The following is a 22,826-nucleotide window of genomic DNA, read 5'->3' as shown; positions in this document are numbered from 1 at the left end:
AGTCACTAAGACCTTCAAGAGACTAATTATTCTTGTTGCAGCTTTTATTTTTTATGTAAGAAAAGAAATCAAAGAAAAATGAGATGCAGTAAAAGTTACTAGTCATTTTTCTCACGTGACCCAAATGTAGATTTGCAGTGTTAAAGAACATAACATTCTTAACTTGTCTGATACAGAGCAGGAGTGAACCTCAAAAAACAATTAGTGCATCTTTCAAACGTACGATAGTTATTGAATAATTACTCAAATAATGGTCAGTAATGGAATACAAAGGGTTATCGCTTAGCTAATCCTCAAGTAATGGAATTGGTGTATCTCTGATTTTTCCCTTAGCCTTCCAGGGTTTAGAAGAATGAGACAATAGTGATTATGGGAACTAGAGGGAGCCACTGGAGGCCAGCAAGGAAAGGAGGCCTTATCTTAAGCAATTAATCAAGAAACTCATATTGTGGGACAATTATTCCGAGCTAATTCTAAAATAGCTTTAGAGCCCCAGGTCTCGAGATCTTGTTTCTAGAATTTTGTCAAGGTCATTTAGAGCACCAGGACAGTCTTTCGTTAGAGTAAAGGTTTGGTTAACAATATATATTACTCTGTACCTAGGCATATCTGCAACATGAAATGTAGCATCAGACAACTTAAACGTGGTCGTAATTTTTTTACTTTATTTTCATTTTTGTGGGAGTAAACTGTCAACATAGAGTAAGGTATTATCCCAAAGACAAACAACCTTTCTTAAGTGCATAGGCCACTGGCATGTGTCTGTTTCCTTTACTGTGTAAAAGTTAGATAACAGTGCTGACCATGTACACCTGTGGGGTTTGGTTTTTGGGGTTTTTTTGTATATAGTCATTTCATATGGTAATTGATTTCCTATTGGGTGTGGTTGTTTTCAATTGGATCAGTCATTTTAAGCCTCATATTACTGTTTCATTTTCACCCCCCCGCCCCCCCCCCCCCCCCCCCCCCGTTAGTGGAATAGGTTGTTTTCTGGTTCTTTTGTGTGTCTTATCTGATAGTGGATCTTGTTGCTCTGCACAGGGAGCATTTTGAAACCTTTCCTTGGCTTTCTGTACCTGCCTTTCTCAATCTTGTCCTTTCTTTTAACCAAGCTTCCCTGCTCATAGGCGGCCAGTGGCTTCCCATTGTGCTCGGACACCGTGGACCGCTGGGCACGGAAGACAAGGAGAGCTCTGACTCTGCGCGCCAGCCTCCTCCACAGGCCTCCCCCCAGCACAGTGCCTGGTTCCCGTGCGCTGAACACGCGAGTCTGTTCCCACAGCAGGGCTCGCCTTGCTCTCTTCTCTCCCCAAATATGCCTGTGCGAAAGGTCATCTCATGGCCAGTCTTCTTACGAATCTGGTCTCAACTAAAATATCCCTTCCTCCATGACTGTTCTTTCCAAAGTAGCCCTTCCCTGCCAGCACATGATCTATTCTGTTTTATTGTCTTCTTAGCACTTCATCACTATGAATTTCTTTTGTGTTTATTTGTTGCCTGCCCGGCCTACCAACAGGTAAAGTCCATGAGAAGAGAAACCTTGGCTTTTGTTTACTTACATCTGTATTGCCCGTTGTACAGACTGTCACAAGTATTTGTCGGGTGAACAAATGGATGAGACTACTTTAGTGTGTGATAAACAACTTGCCCTCCAGCCTTTGCCTCCACCACTAGACTGAAGCTGTTCCCTCAGGACACTGGGGACCTACTTCATATTCCTTTCACAGCTGCTGGAGGAACCTTTCTCCAAAACAGATCAGGGGTGCCAAGGTAGCTCATTCAGTTGAGCATCTGACTCTTGATTTCAGCTCAGGTCATGATCTCAGGGTCATGAGATAGAGCCCCACATTGGGCTCTGAGCTCCGTGTGGAGTCAGCTTTGGATTCTTTGTCTCCCTCTCCTGCTGCCCCTCCTCCCTCTAAAATAAATCAATAAATCTTAAAACAAAAACAAAAAAACAGATCAAACTTATAAAACCAACTCTTCACCATGACCCGTGAAGCCCCATCTACATATCCAGTCCATCACATTCCCTCTGACTCTCACATTACACTGGACACACTGGTTTCCTTTCAGTGCTTCAAACATAACAACCACGTTATACATATGGCTGTTCTCCATGCTGTTCCTTGTGCCAAGAATACTTTTCCTCTGGCTTGTCTCTGACCAGCTGTTCCAATTATTCAGATCTGTGTTTAACCAATATTAGGATAGTTTCTTCATTCTACCAAAGACGATGGCACTCTTTCTCACTACTGCCTCCTTAATTGCTATCTTCTGTGATTTTATCCTGTTTATTTATTTCATAGAACTTATTGTGGAGCGTAATAACTTTTGGGGGGTTGTGGTATGCTTGATGCTTTTGTGATCTTTGGCACAATTGAATACTCCTTTCTTGTTGAAACCCTTTCTTGTACTTGCCTATATTTTCTCTTCTGGTTTTCTTCCAACTTACTGGCTGGTCAAGCACTGTATATTTCCTCAGGTGACCTGTTCACATACTGTATATTTCCTCAGGTACCTTTCTTACACCCCCAGCTTCAGCCACCCTCGTGGGAAAAACCGCATGGTCGTTACAAGCTTTTGCTCGACAAATATTAAGGGCCTCCTCTGGGTTAGCTACTGTTTTAGACACTGGAAATACAATCTAGAAGATACAGCCCCTGCCCTCAGAAGGCTTACATTCTAGTGGGTGAGACAAAAACAGCTGAGCAAATAAATAACAATGTTAAAGGGGAGTGACTGCAATGGACATAAAACAGGGCACAAAACTGCCTGGGAGGCAAGTAGGTCTCAGAGGGCAGGTGATCAGAGAAGACCTCTGAGGACGTGACCCTGGAGATGAGAATAAAATGAGAGAGGCAGCCATGAGAAGACCTGGAGGAAGAATATTCTGGGCCATCAGGAGAGTACTGGGAAGCAGCACAGTGAGTTTGAGGAACCCCAAAGAGGCCGGTGTGATTGGAGAGGAGGAGCAGAGGGTCAGGGTGGGACAAGGTCCTGATAGGATGTTAGAAGTCACAGTAAGAGTTGGGATTTTAATCTCATTATGACTCGAAGCCATTGGAGGCCCTTGAGCAGGGAGACGATGCCATTCTGCATTTGGAGGTGGAGAGCCCTCAGCCTCACCCATCCTATGGCCTTAATGGTGAGTAGGCACAGTCATGTTAGCTTTTGGTAGTCAGAACTATTTATTTGCAAAGTCACAACGGATGGAGACATTCATCCCTGAGACATTGTGACTTCCTGACATACCTTTCATCAAAGAAAGTTTACGTGAAGTTCCAAGTAGTATATTATTAAATGCAGTACCTCCGATTCTGATTTTTAAGAATTTTTAATTTGTAGTTGAGGTATATGGTAACTTTCTGTTACAAGTTGATTAACCTCTTGGCTCCCCTCCCCTGCCTTTCATCCCTGCCAGGAAAGAGTCGATTGTAGTTTCATAGCATTTTTCTAGTAATTTTTATACTAGTTTGGTGATGTACTTGTTTTGGTGACTTGTAATAATGGATGGCTTCTTGGGGTGTTTTTTGCTTGTTTTGAATCACCAAATTTGAGAGACTAGCAGCAGATTTTATAGGCTATCTCCTAAGTATGAGGATCTTTGGGATTGATGGAATGAGACAATGAAAACCAGAAGCTTAAATACTGATATTCTTTCCCCATCAAATTTATCATTTGGTACTGAACTGATGTTTCTCTTACCATATCAAACCGGAGTCATCCCGAATTTGGTCTTCTTTCTAATCTTATTCTTTAACAGCCATTGTGTAATTATCCTGAGCCTTACTTTTTTCTGGATTTTGTGGAAATCTCTGGGGTCGTACCTGCGTAGTTGGGGGGAGAGGGAGAAGAGTGAGTACAGGAGTGGCTGCTCCCGGCAGCTGGCTCCTGGTCGGGGCCGGGTGAGTGGAGAGGGTTGCAGCAAAGGGCCTGCCATCACTGACAATCCATGGTCATTGGTCATTGGGATTTCACAGAGTTTTTATTGACAGTGCATGATAATCCTATGAAGCAAGTAGGGTCAACAGTATTTTTGTGTGTGTGTGTGTACAGTGAAAGAGTGTTGTGCTCATCAACACAAAGAACAGGAAAGGGCTGGTTCCTTAAACCAGGATTGACTTCTAGTTCACTGCCATTTCCACTATAATGAAACACTGCCTTAATAATAAAGTATGGACTTGAAATAAAGAGCATGCATCTAAATGCAGAGGTCATGTGCCAGGTCAGTCTAGTAAAAAGGATTGTATATAAGATCTAACTGATGAAGGGATGTCTTATGTAAGTGACGACAGGAAGGGAAAGAAAATGAAGACCATAGAGCAACAACCAGATCACCACTTACCTGCGCCATTCTCGCTGAGTCACAGTTTGTAAGTCCTCCCTTCTTGGGCCTTTGGGTTTTAGGTTTGTCCAGTTTACCGTTGCTTTAATAGTTTAAAACAGTTTCTCTGGGTTCTAAAGAAGGAATATGGTAAGCATGTAATTACAGTTTGGAACAACTGTCATATTTCATTGACCCTAAGACATAATCAATGATAAGAAGCACCACTCTTTTCTATACCACTAAGAATAAAAAACACAACTGCCAATCAGACTAAGAAACAGTTTTTTCTTATGCTATAAAATGTTACTTTTTAACTGCATCGAACAAATATTTCTGCTTCAAATTTTTTAATGGTTTGTTGTCTGAAACATCTAGGAGTTGCAGTGTCCAGTCATTTTACCAAGAATGACAGGTTCACCCAGAGGCAGGCAATGACCTACATCACTATTATTGTTTGTCCAACAGAAACAAGATGCTTTGATTATAAAACATATCCCAAGTTCAGAGATACACACTTTTTTTTTACATGTTAAGAACTTAGAATCAGTAAAATCTGCTAAATAGTTTTATTTTTCTAATAGTACTATTGCTGAAAAAAATATTTATTGTTATCCTGGGATGATTGCTTAGCAGCTACAGGCAAATGTGGTTCCTGTCTTGGTGGAGCTTAGATGGGGAAACAGATAAAACCTGCACTAAGAATCAGTTAGAAGTTGTGACTCTTTATTTTGGAGATAGGGGATGACCAAAGAATACTCCTTTGAGGAGGCAGTACATAAGGTTAAGATTTAAACGGTGAGAAAGAGAGACAAGCATGGACATAACAAAGGAGGGAGTGTTCCTAGCAGAGAGGAACAGAATATGTGGCTATAAAGACGCTGAGAAGGGAAAGAGCTTGGTAGGTTCCAGAAATTCAAAGAATGGCCATGTGGTATGACCAGAAAAGTTTGTGCATAGCTAGTACTCTGACATCTTGAAACTAAAATATGTCCCAGTTTGGGGTTGGAAAAATGCCTTACCAGATATGGTCACAATGTTACAGTTCTTAAAGCATATTTAATCTTTTTGTTAAATGCCTTCTGAGGACTGGAATTACTTTCAAATAAAATCTTTTATTTTAAACCCATAGTCCATAAAAGTATTTGATATATATAATTAATTATATATAGTTGATCCTGATCACGCATGGAGTCCGTATTTGCAGTTTTGCCAGCACACTAAAATGTATACGTAGCCCCAAACTCAGCACGCGTGATGCTTTCACAGTCACTCACAGACATGCGAAGTGTGGCGAAGAACGTGAGTTGCCCGACATGTACGTTTCTAGCTCAGTTCAGACAAGGGGACGCTCTGCCTTGTTGCTTTAGCTCTCATATTGCAAACAAGTGTCCTTTCCGTGATCGATTTGTACCATGTTTTTCTATTTTCTTGCTTTTTGTCGTTGTCGTTGATTACGCTGTTTAAAACGGCTCCCAGGCATGATGCTGAAGTGCTGGGTAGTGTTCCCAAGTGTCAGAAGGCTAGGATATGCCTTGTGGAAAAAATACATGTGTTAGATCAGCTTCAGCAGGTGTGAATTACAGTGCTGCTGGCTGTAAAGAACGAGTTCAGTGTTAATGAATCAACAGTGTATGTTAAATGACATAAAACAAGGTTATGTATTGATCTGCTGACAAAAATATGGTGACAGGAGCCTCACAGGAACCTAACCTTATATTTCCCCTGGGAGCAGCGGTTCGGTTTCTGCTAATTTAGTGTTCACAGCACCTTCGTAGAACAGAACCACCGCAAATGACAAGTCCGTTTTACACGTGTATGTGAATACATGATTAACATGTCGCTGTGTAGCAAGCCGCCCCAAAATCGGATGGCTTAAAGTAATAGCAACTGTTCATTAGCTCACGAGTGTGTGGGTTGGTATTTGGGATTGGCTCAGCTGTACAGTTCTTTGGCTGTGCTTGGTTGTACGTTTGTAATCAGCTGGTCATCACTCAGGTGTCTGATGATTGGACTGGGGCCCTAAGGCATGCACTTCTCATCCAGCAAGCTCACCTCGGCTCATTCATGTGGGGGTGGTTGCAAGTTTCCCATAAGCAGCAGGAGGGCAAGCCCCAGTATACGAGTGGTTTTCAAACCTCTGCTTATGTCTCATTTGCCAACTCTGACCCACTGGGCAAAGCAAGGAGGCTCCCCCTCTTGATGAGGAGCCCATTGAAAAGGCATCGATGTGGAGAGGGGAAGAATTTATCTTCTGGTTTTATACTCTAACTCATATATTAAGCACTTTTGCTGGATTCTTTACATACTTTGTCTTATTGTTACTTGGAAGCCAGAAGGTAGTACTTTCTGTTAACCCTACTTGGCATAAAAGGAAATTGAAGTTCAGAAAGATGAAGCAACTACATAGCCAATCATTGGCAAAGGCAGGTCACAAGTGTCTGAATGATTGCGAAGTTTTTATTCTTTCTCTACTCTTTGCCTTCTGATAGACAAATGACTAATTTGCCTAATTTGTTTGGTCCTGGGGGGAAAAAACAGCAGTAAGATGAGTTTCATCAATATGGGAAAGAAAAAAAACCTGCCATTGTTTGTCTTGGAAAAGAAACTGTGTCACTAGTAAATGTGGTGTGCACGATCTTACTAGTATAGTGAGTTTGAGGAAGTCAGGGCGACGGTGATTTGCAAATGTGTGGTGCTTGATTTGCACGAAAGGCCTACATCCTTGGCATGGAATCTGAGTTGTAATAGAATTTATTCCGAAAGACTTTAAGGAAGTTGATTAAAATATTAGAGATATTGACGTTGTCTGAAGAGATCTTGTATTTATTTCTTTAAAAAAAATCCACAATATTACCATAGCTAGGCCCTATTATGCTATTGTAATCATAGTTGAACCAAGAAGGGTGATTAACGATAGCAATTTATTGTACCTGAGGAGGAGAGAAAATAGGAGATGTTGTCGTTATCATAAATCATATCATAAATAACCAAAAAGAAGCACTCAGAATGCTTGTGTGGTGTCAGCAGCCAGCCCCTTCAGGCCCGTTAGCCCGGGATGTAGCCATAGAAACCCCAAAGTCATATTGTTATCTTAGTCTTGCTGCAGTTATGTGATACAACAGCATTAACATATAGATTAGGCCATTTATAATACTAGGTGTCATTTCAGGTTGGCTTGCTTATATAGCATTTTAGTTTTTTATTGTGCAGAATGTTAGGGAAATAGTGCTTTTTTACAGGTCAGTGTGTGTATAAGTATTTATAACACATCATCCTCACTCTGCTATTAATTTATTGTGTTATTGATTGGTTGTACCATATAAATTGTCACTGCCTAATTGTCTTGTCTTTGCTAGTAATTTCATTTTTTTTAAGTAAATAGGCTAATTTAAAAAATACCTACCCACTTATACACACTGAGTTGTGTTTTAAGGGTCTAATTTCTGTTACATTGTAGACAGCGCAATTTGAAGAATATTTTATGAGGGGATGTAGTTGGGATTTTTTAAAAAAATTTTAGCCTCATTTGGAACTAAAAATAAAATGTTTCTGTGGGCAGTTTTTGTATCGCTACTCTTCCTGTCTTTCCAGGCGTCCAGTGTCCACCTGCCTGACCAAGCCTTGCCCCTTCAGTACCCTGTGCTCTAAACCCTCTCTGTCCCCAGTGTTCCATAAGGTTACTTCAGTTATGTTCCATTTGCTCAGTCTCCTTACCTCAAAAAGTAGGGGAGAGTCGTTCATTTGTTAGCTTTATAGCCTTAAAGATATTGGCAGAAGCATTTTAAAGATGCTGCCTTCGGGGCGCCTGGGTGGCACAGCGCTTAAGCGCCTGCCTTCGGCTCAGGGCGTGATCCAGGCGTTATGGGATCGAGCCCCACATCAGGCTCTTCCGCTATGAGCCTGCTTCTTCCTCTCCCACTCCCCCTGCTTGTGTTCCCTCTCTCGCTGGCTGTCTCTATCTCTGTCAAATAAATAAATAAAAAATCTTTTAAAAAAAAAATAAATAAAGATGCTGCCTTTATCCAAGACATAAACGTAGTGGTCAGAATGCCAAGCACTGTTGCGTGTAGTCCATGAAATACTTAGGGGCAGAAAGAGCTCTGTCCTGCCCTTGAGATCATCCCACATGTACAGTCCACTATGTGTGGAAATGACCCCAATAAAAAGATCCTCAGCTCTTACAAGTAGGAGGTCAGATGTCAATACTGAGGTTTGGCAGATGTGAAAACTTAGATGTGAGAGAATCAGTGGGCTGGGCAAGGTGGACTCATGGCACTGGTAACAGAGGCCACACGTGGTTTCAGTCTAGACCCCCCCTCTGTCCTCATCTCTCCAGGTGTGGCTGTATGTGTACCTTAAACCGATCCCTGCCACAGCACTTGAGCCGATGGCCACAAAATGTGGTTGATTCTTAAGGATGGGAAATCATGTCCTATTTGACCTCATACAGGATTGAACAGAGTGCTTGCCACAGGGAGATTCAGAAGACACCAAGCAGACGAGTGAGTGAATGAATGAGTAGTGGAAAGAGTGAGTCCTTCAAGGAACTGGCGACAACAGTATCCAGATAGATAGAAACGTGTTTGAAAAAATATGCATTCTAAACGAATCCTTTAGTATTTGTTAATAAAAGAGGAATCTCTTATAAAAACAGCAGGATGCATAAACTAGCAAGAAAATAGGTAAGTTTGTGTCATTATTGCTAGAAATTTCTGCATGTATATTTCTTTAAAAAAATCACAAGAAATCTAGTTTTAAATACATTTGATTTTGGTGAAATATATATAGATAGCATTTTATTGTCCCTATATTTAAAGTTAGGAATGCAAGTATAGTTTCTGCCTATTTTGAGATCATGCCACTAAATTTTAAAGTTGCATGCATCTGTGTAATGAGATAAAAAGCTTTCCGTGCCATATGAAAACAATTTCCTTTTTCTCCCCTAATGTCCATGAGCTCTTTAGATTATAGTGTTTCTTTAAAGGCATTTATTATTCTACTTAAAAAGATATTTTGTTCTAAGTCAATATTTATAGAAACTTAGAATTAACCCATTAAAAACCCTTTTGGTGTGTCCAGGCCTTATTGCCTTGTTTTATCTTTTGTTCAAGAAGTTTGGTAAAGAAGCATATTTTTCTCATTATTCCTCTGGGAAATGTAGCGAGTGTGGATTATTTATTTGTGTCATTAACGAAGAAAAATTGGAGTGGAATTTGTAGTGAGTCCCCTACCCGCATCAACATCTGTGAAAGTTTTAAAAAGACGGACATTACCACGGACCCGTCTTATTTCTGATCTGTAAGTAGAAGGGAACTTGACTGTTGTTCTGCCGTCAGTCACACACTGAAGGAAAATGTTAATTCGATGAAACTGGGTGAAGGGTATTCATGAGTCCTTTGTAGTGTTCTTACAACTTTTCTGTAAGTTTGAAATTATTTCAAATTAAAAAGTTAAAAAATAATTCTACGATCAAATGTTGACCTGGAATCATTGATTGTTTAAATGAAAAGACACCTGAGAGATCATCTCTATCTCCTTCTTTTTCCATACCTTATGATAACATATGGAATTTGCTACCAGTTAAGTGTCTCTTTTAAATTGTATTTCTGACCATGGTGATAAATTTGCGCTGAGTCATTCACGATATTTCCCATCATTTCCTTTTTTTGACAAATGAGAAAGCATACCACATATGCAAAACTCTGGCAGGATGAAAAGTTACTTTTTAATATGGTAGGTTTTTCTTAGATTGAATTATAGCATGTATATAATTTATAATTATAGATTGAATTATAGCATATATATGTAAATTTTATTGAATTTATATGAAGAATACGGTTGTTGGTAGTGGGCATGAGCCTTTAGCAGAAACTTGACATTTTTTTTTAAATAAAGGTTCCTGTGCTGGTTTAAGTGTGGTTCTTTGTGCGTCTCTTTTCTTACTGTCAATAGCTTTTATTTCCCAGACGTGTAGGCGTTATATCATAATTTATGGTATTCTTTGAAGAATGACAGTACTAATGATCGGTTATAACAGATATCACAGTTTTGAATAAACTCTCACACAAAGGATAATCAAATCAAAAGTCTTATCACCGTTAACGGTAGCCAAATTTTAACACAAGCAGAATAGAAAATACCAGTTTTATTAATAATTCCTTACGATACCTTTAGCAGCATAACATTAACACTTGCCCAGAAGCAGCTTCCCTCACTTAAAATATCTGTTCTCCTTAAAAAGTGTCCCCAGCCGCTCTGGACTGCTTCCATTGCAGGTTAGGGTCATTAGACCAGGCGGAAGAGGTGATACCCATTTGACCTAAATGCTAACTCAGGACTTAACGCTGTCATGCGGAGTTTGAAAGATTAGAGTAAGGAGAGTTGGGTTTTTTTTGTTTGTTTGTTTGTTTTTGTTTTTTTATCTTCTCAAAAAGGATTGCAGGGTTAACTTTATAATGTATATCTGTTATTGATCGGTGTTATTATTTAGTAGTTGAATATTGAACTCTAATTAGTTGTTCTGCCCAAGAAAAACAAAGAACAGGCCTTTCATCTGGATGACCTATAACAAGCTCTCTGTTAGTCCTGGAAGTTCCCTTTCTAGGGATTGCTTCCATTAGAGTAATCCCTCTGCCCCTGCCCCTCCCAGGGCATCCACCTACGGCCCTGTCTGGGGGACTCACCCTCCCAGAGCTGACGTAGCCCCAGATGCACCTCCAGAGGTAGGAGAACAAGACAGGCTTTAGCACATCTAAAGGCCCCTGCCTAAGCCAAACCTTCCTCTTTCTGCTTTGGCATCGCTGGGATTTATGAACCTCTGTCAGGTAGGAGGGGGCTCTTTGGAATTCAGAAATAAAACAGTAATGAGTACTCTGAAATGTTTTCTTCATTCACTTGAAGAATATCTTAAAGCTCTCTTCTGGGGCGCCTGGGTGGCACAGCGGTTGAGTGTCTGCCTTCGGCTCAGGGCGTGATCCCAGCGTTCTGGGATCGAGCCCCACATCAGGCTCTTCCACTATGAGCCTGCTTCTTCCTCTCCCACTCCCCCTGCTTGTGTTCCCCCTCTCGCTGGCTGTCTCTGTCTCTGTTGAATAAATAAATAAAATCTTAAAAAAAAAAAAAAGCTCTCTTCTTTCTCATTTTTGATGTTTGCCCATTAGCAGTTGAGAAGATCCAAGGTCTGTCTTGTCATTCTGATAAAAGATAGGGTTGGAAGGGGCCGTTCAATTTTTCTGACCAGAGTAGATCTAGGACAGGAATCTAAAAACTTTTCTGTAGAAGGCCAGATAGTAAATATTCTAGGCTTGCTCATTGCTTATATAACCAGAGTACGGTAGAGCCCAAAGCGGGAGGCTGGCCATTTTCCAGTTGCTACGAAAAAGTGTCACGGAAGAGGGAACACGTGATTGGAGGCTAAGAAGAGAGAGTCACCGAAGTGTCAGGGGGGGTCCTTCCAGGTGGAGGGAGCTGCACATGCAGAGGCACAGCAGTGTGTCCTTGAGGAGCTGCAAGTGAGTCTGCGCAACAGAGTGGCAGAGGGCCCAGGACGCAGTGGAAGGTGAGGTGAATCACGGAATCAGATGATGGAGCGCCGGATAGGAGGTGCTGGAGAAATTGGGTTAATTTTACATTTTAGAATACTGGCTTTCATCCTGTTCTAGCCTCACAACAAAAGCTTTTGTGGAAGCTCAGCAGGTAAAATAGATAACCTTAGGGGTAACCATTCCACTTAATAGAGAATAGGGGACCCAGTCTGTACTGTGCGGTACTTCCAAAGGGGTTCCACAGAACCCTCAGGCTCCAAGGAACTCCTTGGCAAAGTAGTGACGTAGGGACCTATGAAAGGTTCTTGAGATGGGGAGTCATATGCTCGGATTTGTGGTTTCGGAAGATCAGCATAAGGCAATGTGAAAGATAGGAGCTGGAGGCAGTGACACTAGTTAGAAGTATGGAGAAGAGGTGTTGAGGATTCGAGCAAACGGTAGTAGCAGTAGGGAGAGCATGTTACAGGAAATGCAGTAGAAAACTGTGTTCACAATGCAGAAATAGAGAAACAAAGGAAAGAAGGCGTCTGGAATGATGTTTCTACTTAGGTGCTTGGATAGGTGATACTGTCGTTCTCCAGTCATGCTAACAGTACTTTGTCTCAAATTTGTCTTGTGCCAGACGTCATTAACCGTTCACCCAACTCCATGTCTAGGGCTTGAGCTAATTAATAATCATCTTTCTTCTCTACTTCCTTATTTCTCTTAATGACCGCATTGCTCACTGCCCAGGGCTCAGAGCCTTGAGATGGTGCTTGACTCCTTTCTCCACTCTTAGACCTAATCATTTATTAGATTCCATTCATTCTACCGTCAAAATCTCACCTACTTCTATTGCTTCCTTTTATTACCACTGTTCTAGTTCAGACCCTATTGCCACTTACCTACATCATTTCAGTAACCCCTAACTTACTTGTCACATCTCCATTATTATGTTACCTCCCATCCATCATGTATGTTCCTGCCAGAAGAATTTGCTGACATATACCCTCAGATTTTTCTTCCTTGTCTAAAACTCTTCACCAGGTCCAAACTACCAGTAGAATAAAGATCATTTAGTTTTCTCTGGAATTCAAAGCTTCTGGGGTCTGGATGCAACCTTAGTAAGCTCACTTTGTACTCTTCCCCGTCTTATACCCTGCTTGCCAGATGAATATTCCCTGGCCTCCTGTGTTCCATCTCCATCTCTTCACCATCTGTTCCTTCATCCTGTGCTTCCCCATTCCTAGTCTGCAGATATCCAAAGCACTACCTAATTGGTGAAATCTTCCTTAGATCTTTAATATTGCAGTAATCTTTCTGCTTTGAACTGCTGTAGCTCTTTATCTGTCTTATGGGGCTAATCACTTTCTATGTGCTGTACACATACACTGTGTCCCCATGCTTTATTAATATGTGTAGAGAGAAAAAATGTGATCTTAAAGCAACTCAGTCAAGTAGGCAGGGCCAGTAACATTAACCCCTTTTGAAAGGTCAGGAAACAGGCTGCAGGGGTTAAGAGATTGCTCAAGGCCTGTTGCTCTCTAGTGCCAGAACGCTGGCGGAAACACCATCCCTCTAATGCCAAAGCCAATACGTTTGCCCTCGCACCACACTGTCTCTCAAAGTGGCTGAACGGCAATCAAGCAGAAGAGAAGACGTAAGTAGTATACGAATTGTATCCAGGTTGGACACTTGTATTTTCTCAACTCCAAGAATTAACATTTGTTATAAGAGTCCTAAAAAATGTATGCTTTTTTGTAATTTCTGAGGTAGTAGTCATATAATAACCCACCTCTTGATCTTCAGCGGTATGGGGGCGGGGGTGCACGCGTATGCATACCTGTACAGAAGAGGAAGAAGGAAGAGAAAGACAGTATTTAGTCAGGTTAGGAAAATAATTAAGGAAGGAGGAGACAGGAAATACTTAGCAGACTCCAGCTCCTGAAAGTAGGGCCAAACCACTCAAAAAGAAAACAGTCTGTCTGGATATCTGCTGTCCCTGATTGCCACCCTTCCGATAACGATGGCGTGCGAGTTTGGAAGATCGTTGAGGATCTGCCACTTTACTTACCCTCTAAACACTGTCCATAAATTCCTTTCTTTCCCAGAAATCACGTTTGAAGCATTGCTGTTATTTGTTTAGAAAGCATTGCTTTCTAAATATTCTGCTAACAGCTCTTTTCTTTTCTTTTACCAGAAGAAGAAGAAGAGCAGGTGCCCACTGATGGCGGTACGTCCGCTGAAGCCATGCAAGTTCCCTTGGAAGAAGATGATGAACTGGAGGAGGAGGAAATTATTAATGATGAGAATTTCTTGGGTAAGAGACCGTTGGATAGTCCCGAAGCTGAAGAAATGCCTGCCATCAAGCGACCACGGCTGTTAAGCACTAAAGGGGACACCCTGGACGTAGTAGTATTGGAAGCTCGAGAACCCCTCAGCTCAATAAATACCCAAAAGATTCCGCCAATGCTCTCTCCGGTCCACGTACAGGACAGTACAGACCTTGCCCCTCCGTCCCCAGAGCCACCGATGTTGGCTCCAGTGGCAAAATCACAAATGCCAATCACAAAACCATTAGAAACAAAGTCATTTACACCGAAAACAAAGACTAAAACTAGTTCTCCGGGACAGAAGACTAAATCACCTAAAACTACTCAGTCACCAGCAATGGTCGGAAGTCCTATTCGGTCACCAAAAACTATATCCAAAGAGAAGAAATCTCCTGGACGCTCTAAGAGCCCCAAAAGCCCCAAGAGTCCCAAGGTGATGACTCATATTCCCCAAGCACCTGTCAGACCGGAAACACCAAATAGGACTCCTTCAGCTACGATAAGTGAAAAACTTAGTAAAGAGGCCATTCAGGTAAAACAGATACAGACCCCCCCAGATGCTGGGAAACTCAACAATGAGAATCAGCCGAAGAAGGCTGTCGTGACCGATAAAACGATCGACGACTCCATCAATGCCGTGATTGCACGGGCTTGCGCCGAACGAGAGCCAGACCCTTTCGAGTTTTCTTCTGGATCAGAATCCGAAGGAGACATTTTTACCAGCCCTAAGAGGATTTCAGGTTCAGAATGTACTACTCCAAAAGCTTCCACCTCCTCCAACAATTTCACAAAGTCAGGATCCACTCCTCTGCCTCTTTCAGGCGGAACTTCAAGTTCTGACAATTCATGGACAATGGATGCGTCCATAGATGAGGTTGTGCGGAAAGCAAAAATGGGAGCCCCTCCAACTATGCCTCCCAGCTTTCCCTACATCTCTTCTCCTTCGGTCTCTCCTCCCACCCCCGAACCTCTGCACAAGGTGTATGAGGAGAAAACCAAGCTGCCTTCATCTGTGGATGTCAAAAAGAAGTTGAAAAAGGAACTGAAGACCAAAATGAAGAAGAAGGAGAAGCAGAGAGATAAGGAGAGGGAAAAAGACAAAAGCAAGGAGAAGAGTAAAGAAAAGGACAAAGTGAAAGAGAAAGAGAAAGAGAAGGAGAGCAGCAAGGAAACCAAGTACCCCTGGAAGGAGTTTCTTAAAGACGAAGAGCCAGATCCCTATAAGTTTAAAATAAAAGAATTTGAGGATGTCGATCCCAAAGTGAGATTGAAAGACGGAATGGTGAGAAAAGAGAGAGAGAAGCATAAAGATAAGAAGAAAGACAGAGACAGAGGCAGAAGGGATAAAGATAAGAGAGACCGGGAGAAGTTTAAAGAGAAGGGGCGGGAGGACAGGCCCAGAGCAGCCCCTGCGCCTGTGGTGCTGCCCCCGAAGGACGTACCGCTGCCCTTGTTCAGCCCCGCAGTGGCCGCCAGGGTCCCCGCCACGCTGCCAGCTCTGTCGTCAGTGCTCCCTGAAAAACTGTTTGAAGAAAAAGAGAAGCCCAAGGAGAAAGAAAGGAAAAAGGACAAAAAGGAGAAGAAGAAAAAGAAGGAGAAAGAGAAGGAGAAGGAGAAGAAAGACAAGGAAAGGGAGAGAGAGAAGAGGGAGAGAGAGAAGAGAGAAAAAGAAAAGGACAAGCACAGGCATGAAAAAGTAAGCACCTTGCCATGTCCGGCGCCGTCCGGACCCCGTCGGGCTGAAAAATGCAGGTAGACAAAGCCCGCGGTCCTGTCTGTGTTCTGGATGTGCATTGCCCCTAAGTGAAACGGGAAGATACTTGTAATGTGGTGATGAAATTTGATTTTAATTCTAAGACCCACAAACTTGTCATCAAGCCCCCTCCGTGCTAAAAAAATGTTACAGATTCATAGCCCAAGAGGAATCTAATCGCAGACCATAAACCCTCTAGTAAGCAGACAGACTAACTAGTCTCCGGCAGGTTAAAAACATCTGTCACCTTAAACTGTAGAAAATATTTATGTAATTACCAAGTGTACCGCACACTGCTTTGTGCCCAAATTATTAGATACCCCAAAAAGACAGCATCCATTTTACTCAGGGCATGCAAAACTGTGGCCCTGTTTTCAGAGGACGGCTAGGCCGGTGGAGTCCGTCTGGAGGATTCGTGTCTCTCTTTGGTGAGCCGTGTCTGCAAGTGTTTAAGGTTATGACTGTCTACTCCTTTCTGTAGCATCTCTTATCCTTCTATTTTCTGCTTTAATAAGATTAGGACATGTTTCCGAGTATCGAGGCTGATCGGGCAGCCTGGCTGGTGGGCAGAAAATAATTCCAAATATTCTACAATGTAAGTAAATCAGGCTCTCATAGAGTACAACCAAGGAAACTGATCTATATCCCGCAGTTTTGTAGAAACGGGGACCTCAAGCCTTGGGGTCCAGGATGTGACCTCTGCTTTTATGGCTTTGCTCTTCAGTTCATGGTTCCTTGGATTACAGTGGTCGACTGGTTGGTTTGAACATTTCTTTTAAACTTTCTGAAAAAGTGTCTAAGTATTCATGGTCTGTCATACACACAGATTCTCGGAGACCCTTTCCCTGCCCCTCTAGAAGCAGTCCTCTTGGAGTTTAGCCAGAAAATAATAACACAGTCATTTTTTCCCACATAATAAAATAGATGTATTTGACACATGGCAGATCTATGATCATCAGTACTTTTGCAATATTTCAAATTTCAAACTTACTACCTAGAAAAATTAGTTTAGCTGACAAGTAGGAATGGCACCTCTCAACATTTTTCTGCCTAACTTCATGCTTTTTCTGTCCCCCTTGGCTATTCCAAAATATAAAGAAATAGAATGGAACTCCTGATATAAATAACTAAACATCCGCAAGTTAACAAGACACAGAACTCCAACTCTTGTTTCCATTTTAAAAATCATCTTCTTATGTTTATGTGGCACCTGGCACTCACACGTACCTTATTTTCTCCTCCTAACACACCTGTGCCTGAGGTCCAGCAGGTATTGTTACCAAAATTTGTGGATGAGGAAATGAGTCTGAGAGGGTGACTTGTCCAAGATCAAGGTCACACAACCAGCAAAAGCCAGGTCACTGACACGAGGATCCTCTTCACGGTTTGGAAATGCTTACTGCTGGGGATCTTGCCCGGTAGCAGTTATCACTCACCCATCACGTACCAGCACCTTGGCACCTGAGCCCTCAGTAGGTCAAACAGGGTCCTGTTCCTTTCATCACCGTCTTAACTGTGGAAAGTCAATGGAGTTGTTTCAACGGCCATTATGAATTTGAGTAAAGCCCATCAGATTAGATTAGTAACAGCAATCCTCGCCTTTCTGCAGCTTCCACCTGACTTTGGGAAAGAAAAGTCCCTCGGACTACCTTGGTTGGAGGTAAAGGCTCAGTTACGAGTTGCTAGATTGCACCTAAGAGAAGGATGCAAGTCCTTGTATCATGTCCGATGGGTTATGGCTCAGATGAATGACAAAAGATAAAGATTTATAAAAGTTGGCTATCTTATAAGGTCTTCAAAAAGAATAAACCGTATTGTCTCTAGAGTTAAATCTGAGTTCACATCCTGCCTTTTTTAGCTGTATGACACTGGGCAAGTTACTTTTGTGAGTAGTAAATGAGATTACATCTGAGACGTGCTCGGTACTGTGTCTGGCACGTAAGTAAATGCCCAGTCAATGCAGATCATGCTGGAGATGGAGTCAAGTGTTCTTATTTCATTTTGAATCAACCCACAAAATGTGCAAACCTAGAGTTTGCTACTTCATTGGACCAGACTAGCTAACTTACGTATGACGGGGGACGTCAGCTATGCTTAGCAGTGTTGAAAAATTATTTCTCCTTCCTTGGCATCCTTTTAAACTTTAGCTCTTTATAGAGAGAGGAGAGGATAAAGCCAGTGCAGCCCATGCAGATGCCCCTGACAAGGTGTAGAAATTGAGATATTAACGTAAACCTTGACTTCTCTTCTTTCAACTCCACTTATTCCTCCCTGAGCATCAAGCCATACGACTAAATGAAAGTGTACCTGAAATTGGGTTACCTAAGGCTTAAGAAGTCCCTTACATACCCTCAGATCAAAATAACGCACGTCTTAGCTGCCCCGAGAAAATGTCTCTTGTCACAAAAATGAGGGCCGCGGTGTCCTTCTTCCTTCTCATCGTGACCAGCTCACAGGAGCAACTCTCACAGACATTGACCCCAGTTCAGCAAGCAAGGGCATTGTTTCAATAAAACAAGAAAAATCTCCCCATATTTATTTAACCTGCCTGTAAAGTTTTTACCATCCACACCCACATTTATCGATACAGGAACCACTAATGATACCATTAGTTAGACGGGAATCTGCATGGTAGGTTGAAGGAGACTTGGGCTCTGGAATCCAGCAAATCTGAGTGAAGATCCAGGGCGGGTTTTTTTTTTGGTTTTTTTTTTAAGTTTCTTTACACCTTAGATGCTCCACCTTTAAAGTAGGGATGTGGTGACACTTATTGAAAACAGCAGAAGACTAATAGTTAATATTCATTGACTAATTAGTATATGCTAAACACCATGTAAATACTACCTGTGAGTTTAATTTCTTACCACAACTCTATAAGGTAGATACTGTAGTTGTTATCACTTTAAGATGAGAAACTGAGGCTTGGAGAAATTAATAAGGTTGCCCACGAGCACACGCCTCAGAAGTGATTTAGGACCCATGATTGCAACCCAGGCCATCAGATGCCATCATTGATGTTTCTTAGCCACTACACTTGCCTACATTAAATTAAAAATGGATTAATTGAAATAACGTATGCAAGGCACCTTGGCTTAGCGGTGCATCATCGGGAAGAAAAATCATTTTTCTAGTAGTGGTACTAATCCACCATGTAGTGACTTACGCACAATTTGTGTCCCCTTTATGTGCGATAATATGCACTGGTCAAGGTTAGGAGTCTGATCTTTTGCTCTTTAAAATAGAAGCAAACTGACTTTTTGGGGACAACATATTAAGTGCAATTATGCTGAGCAGTCGCAAACGTGACAGGACGGCTTCAGCAGCGAGAAGCCAGCAGTACCGTTCAGAGTGGTTACAAGTTCCCGTTTGTGCTTATTGCAGTCAGTGTGTGTACCACGTGACTTAATTTATCAATAGAAGGCTTTTGAAGTTTAGATGAATGTTACAGGTCTACTTTAATTCACATTGACTCTTGGTATTTGAAGTGTTTTTTGGAAGGAGGATTGCTGTGAAAAAAAATAAGAAAATGTCTCATTATTTGTTAGTGGAATTGAACAGTTGTCCATATAACCCAACATAGTACATAAACCAAAATCCACCTGTTGTCAGATATGGAGATATATTTTTATGCTCTTGAGTACAATCTGAGAAGGCATGGTAGAGTGTCATCCAAAAAATGACAGTGTCACAACCTGCGGGTACATAGGCCGAGTGCTGGCCCAGGAAGATCATGGGCTTTGGCAGTCAGACTGACTTGGATCTCGTTCGAGCTCTACCACTTACTAGTTACTCACCAACCTCTTCATACCTCTCTGAGCCACTACTCCCTCCCCTCTGTCTCCTTCTTCCCATTCAGTACTGGAAAGAGACAGCGTCATCATAAAGTATGGGTTACCTCTGCTCAAAAACAATGGTCTCATACCTTCCCCAGCAATATTTTGGCTTATAGAGGCCTTCTCTTCTACCCTCTCGTGGAAGACTGTAAGTGAAGACCAGTTGGTATCATTTAAGATGACTCTCCAGAATTTCCTTACAACTAACCAGTTATATGGATGATCGACCCACATGTCATTGAGATTTGCTTGTAATGAAAAGGTCGTAAATTCTAGAAAGGATTCCCCCAATTTTGATCCTATTGATTGATGAATGTTACTTTGAGCCAACATCAGCTATTGGAGGAACTAACCCAGGTAGTAAAGGATACTAGCAGCTGCTGCTTAGTGCATACGGCGCCAGACCACCCAGCTCGGAGGGTTTGGTCCTGTTGCTGCTGTTTGAGTAGAAAAACACCACAGAAAGGTCAAGTAGCTTGCTGTAGCTGGTGGGTGGAGGAACTGGGACTTGGCCCCAGGTGTGTCTGAGCGAAGCCTGTGTCCTTTGTCACCCAGAAGGGCCTTCTCAGCCAGTCACTACAAAGCTGATGAGGGAATAAACACGGTTTCACGCTCGGGAGTAAGGTGGACATCATGATTTTAGGAAACTGTAGTCCCTGAAGAGACCTTAGAGAGCTCCTCTTCAACCCCATATTTCAAAGAAGGGGCAAGGGGGGTCGTCTGCACTTAATGACTTCAGTTATCAGAACAATTAAAATGTTTGACGTTTCTTTAATCTATCCCCAAATCCCTTAGCATTTGCCCTCAAATAATCTTTTATTGAATTTAAACAGTTTTTTCTTTAGAGAATGACAGATAGTTGTACTGGTTTGTGCCTTTAACAAAAGGTTGTCATTGTTTTCTCTTCTGTTTGGAGTAATTTCCAGTCTTTTCTCATCAGCTCTCATAATTAACTAGTGAAATGAAGAGTTTTCAGTCAATACAATAGCTCAGGAGAAAGGGGGAGATGTTCTCTTCCTGTTCCAAGAGGAAACCAGTAACTTAACATTTACACAAGTGTGTTTGAATTTATAGATATTTACCAGAGGCCATCTCCAAGTCTCCATGTGAACAAATTTGAGCGCCTAGTGAAAGCCTGCGTTCTGTTTCACTTGCCCTTGCTGGATTCCACTTGTCATACTTGACCACACCGTAGAACCTCTTCTGACTGTCCTTTTAATGTCTTAAACAGTTTATCAGTATTTAGACTATGTTTCTAAATTGAATTAATGTAAAGACCTTAATTGCAAAGAAAGACAACAAGGTGCTCACTGGTCATCATAATTCTGCATCCAAAATGTTAGCTTATTGAAATTAGCTCTTCATCAGTACTATTTCTGGGATATTTTGCTGACCCTTTAGCATAGATGGGAATCTGAACTAGCATTCGCTGAACTTGCTGCCACCCTATCTAGCATACATTTTTTTTTTTAAATGAAAGAAGTTTAATGTTAAAAAAATAGAAAATAAAAACTTGGCCAGATTATATTGACAAAGCTGCCCATTACCTTTGCAGAAAGTCCCTGTCAGAAGATAAACTTTAAAGCTGGAATGCATGAAAGAGTTCCAAGATAGAATTTAAATTTAAACTGATTCTTTATAGATAAGCTTTTTAAAAATCCACCTCTTTGCTTCAAGTCAGGATTTTAAAAATAAATTTCCCCTTTAAATCTCTTGAGCGATTTTCATTTTTTGCAAGGCCGCACTGCTGGTGTCCTGGAAAAATGGAGAGTTAGAGCTTTATCAGTTGGTGCCCTGAGGTATGTGGCAAAGAAGCTAAATCCTTGAAGATTAGCAAAAAAAATGCAGCACATGGCAATAAGGGGCTTATATGACTACTAGTATTAGTTCAGGTGAAAGCAGTATTGCTTATACATAAAACTGGACAAATCCACTGACAATGTATTTTTAGTTAGCTACAAAGGAGTCTTCTATTACTGGACTTTGCTCTTTGGTGGATTGGGAAGCTTAGTAATCCACTGTAAATGCTCTGCGCGCCCCAATTCTCAGCTCACTCTCAAGTGCAGTGCTTTTATTTTAACCCTTAGAAGCTCATGTTGTCCCCAGAGTTTGGCTTCATGCCATTAAAAGATGGCCTTAGTCTTATGGGTGAAGTAATTCAAATAATTGTCATTTATTTAGTTTCTTGATTTCTGGGAAGAACACACGAGAAATCATTTTGTGAATGCAGGACATGTCTTTGTTTTTATTTGGGTAGGCATTTGGATAAAGTTAATGTAAATGGAAGTCTGATAAGAAATTTTAGTTTAGAGACGGTGTTTTCTGTATCTGTATTCTTAGCATCCTCATTCATCTTTTTTTTGGTACTTGCTTGAGTGTTATCTTTAGGTTAAATCCTATTTAGCTTCTTTAAGAATGAAATTAAGGTTTTAAGTATTTGTAGGGAAGGTTACTGTATGTCCTGGTTTGCCTAGGACAGTCCCAGTTTACACACTTTTGTGGTGTAATTAATAGCTCCCTCTTTCACTCCCAAAGGTGTCTCTGGATGATGTGGTCACCCTGAATTTACCCTAAGATAAAATTTGAAGCTGAGGTAACGGGTCCTGAATCATTCATTAATTCCACAAGTTTACAAAATGTCTTTAGTCTTCAGGGCACATATATACCATTTTTAATTGGACTTACAAAATGTATCTCTATTTTTGTTTGCTTATTTTTTTTACATATCGTATCATTTAACTTTTTAAAATAGTAGGACATAAATAAACCATGTCTTGATTCTTTTATCCTGACAAGTTACTCAAGGTGGCATCAAAAACCCAGCCAGTTTAGTTGAATGGAGGTGAGGCCAAAGTCAATCACTATTTCCATATGAATTAGTTAGCCTTACATTGAGAAAAGGTATTTTACAGCCGACACTAGGGGCACGTGGGTGGCTCAGTCAGTTAATCCAACTCTTGATTTTGGCTCAGGTCATAATCTTAGGGTTGTGAGATTGAGCCCCACGTCGAGCTCTGAACTGGGCATGGAGCCTACTTAAGATTCTCTCTCTCC

At 41.4% G+C, this 22,826-nt stretch overlaps 1 protein-coding gene across 4 annotated transcripts in view; it reads left to right on the top strand.

The window, feature by feature from the left end:
• Positions 1–22,826, top strand: part of TAF3 (TATA-box binding protein associated factor 3) — a 176,540-nt gene that overhangs the window by 113,542 nt on the left and 40,172 nt on the right. For all 4 annotated transcript variants that reach the window (XM_048219427.2, XM_048219426.2, XM_026478740.4 and 1 more), the window contains exon 3: positions 14,054–15,882. In XM_048219427.2, the coding sequence (XP_048075384.1) occupies positions 14,054–15,882 (1,829 nt within the window). The remainder of the gene's footprint in view (positions 1–14,053; positions 15,883–22,826) is intronic.

Source organism: Ursus arctos, unplaced genomic scaffold (genome assembly GCF_023065955.2).
Source record: "Ursus arctos isolate Adak ecotype North America unplaced genomic scaffold, UrsArc2.0 scaffold_30, whole genome shotgun sequence".
NCBI classification, from domain to species: Eukaryota; Metazoa; Chordata; class Mammalia; order Carnivora; family Ursidae; genus Ursus; species Ursus arctos.
The sequence above is the reverse complement of the archived record's forward strand: the minus strand, read 5'-3'. Positions and strand labels throughout refer to the sequence as shown.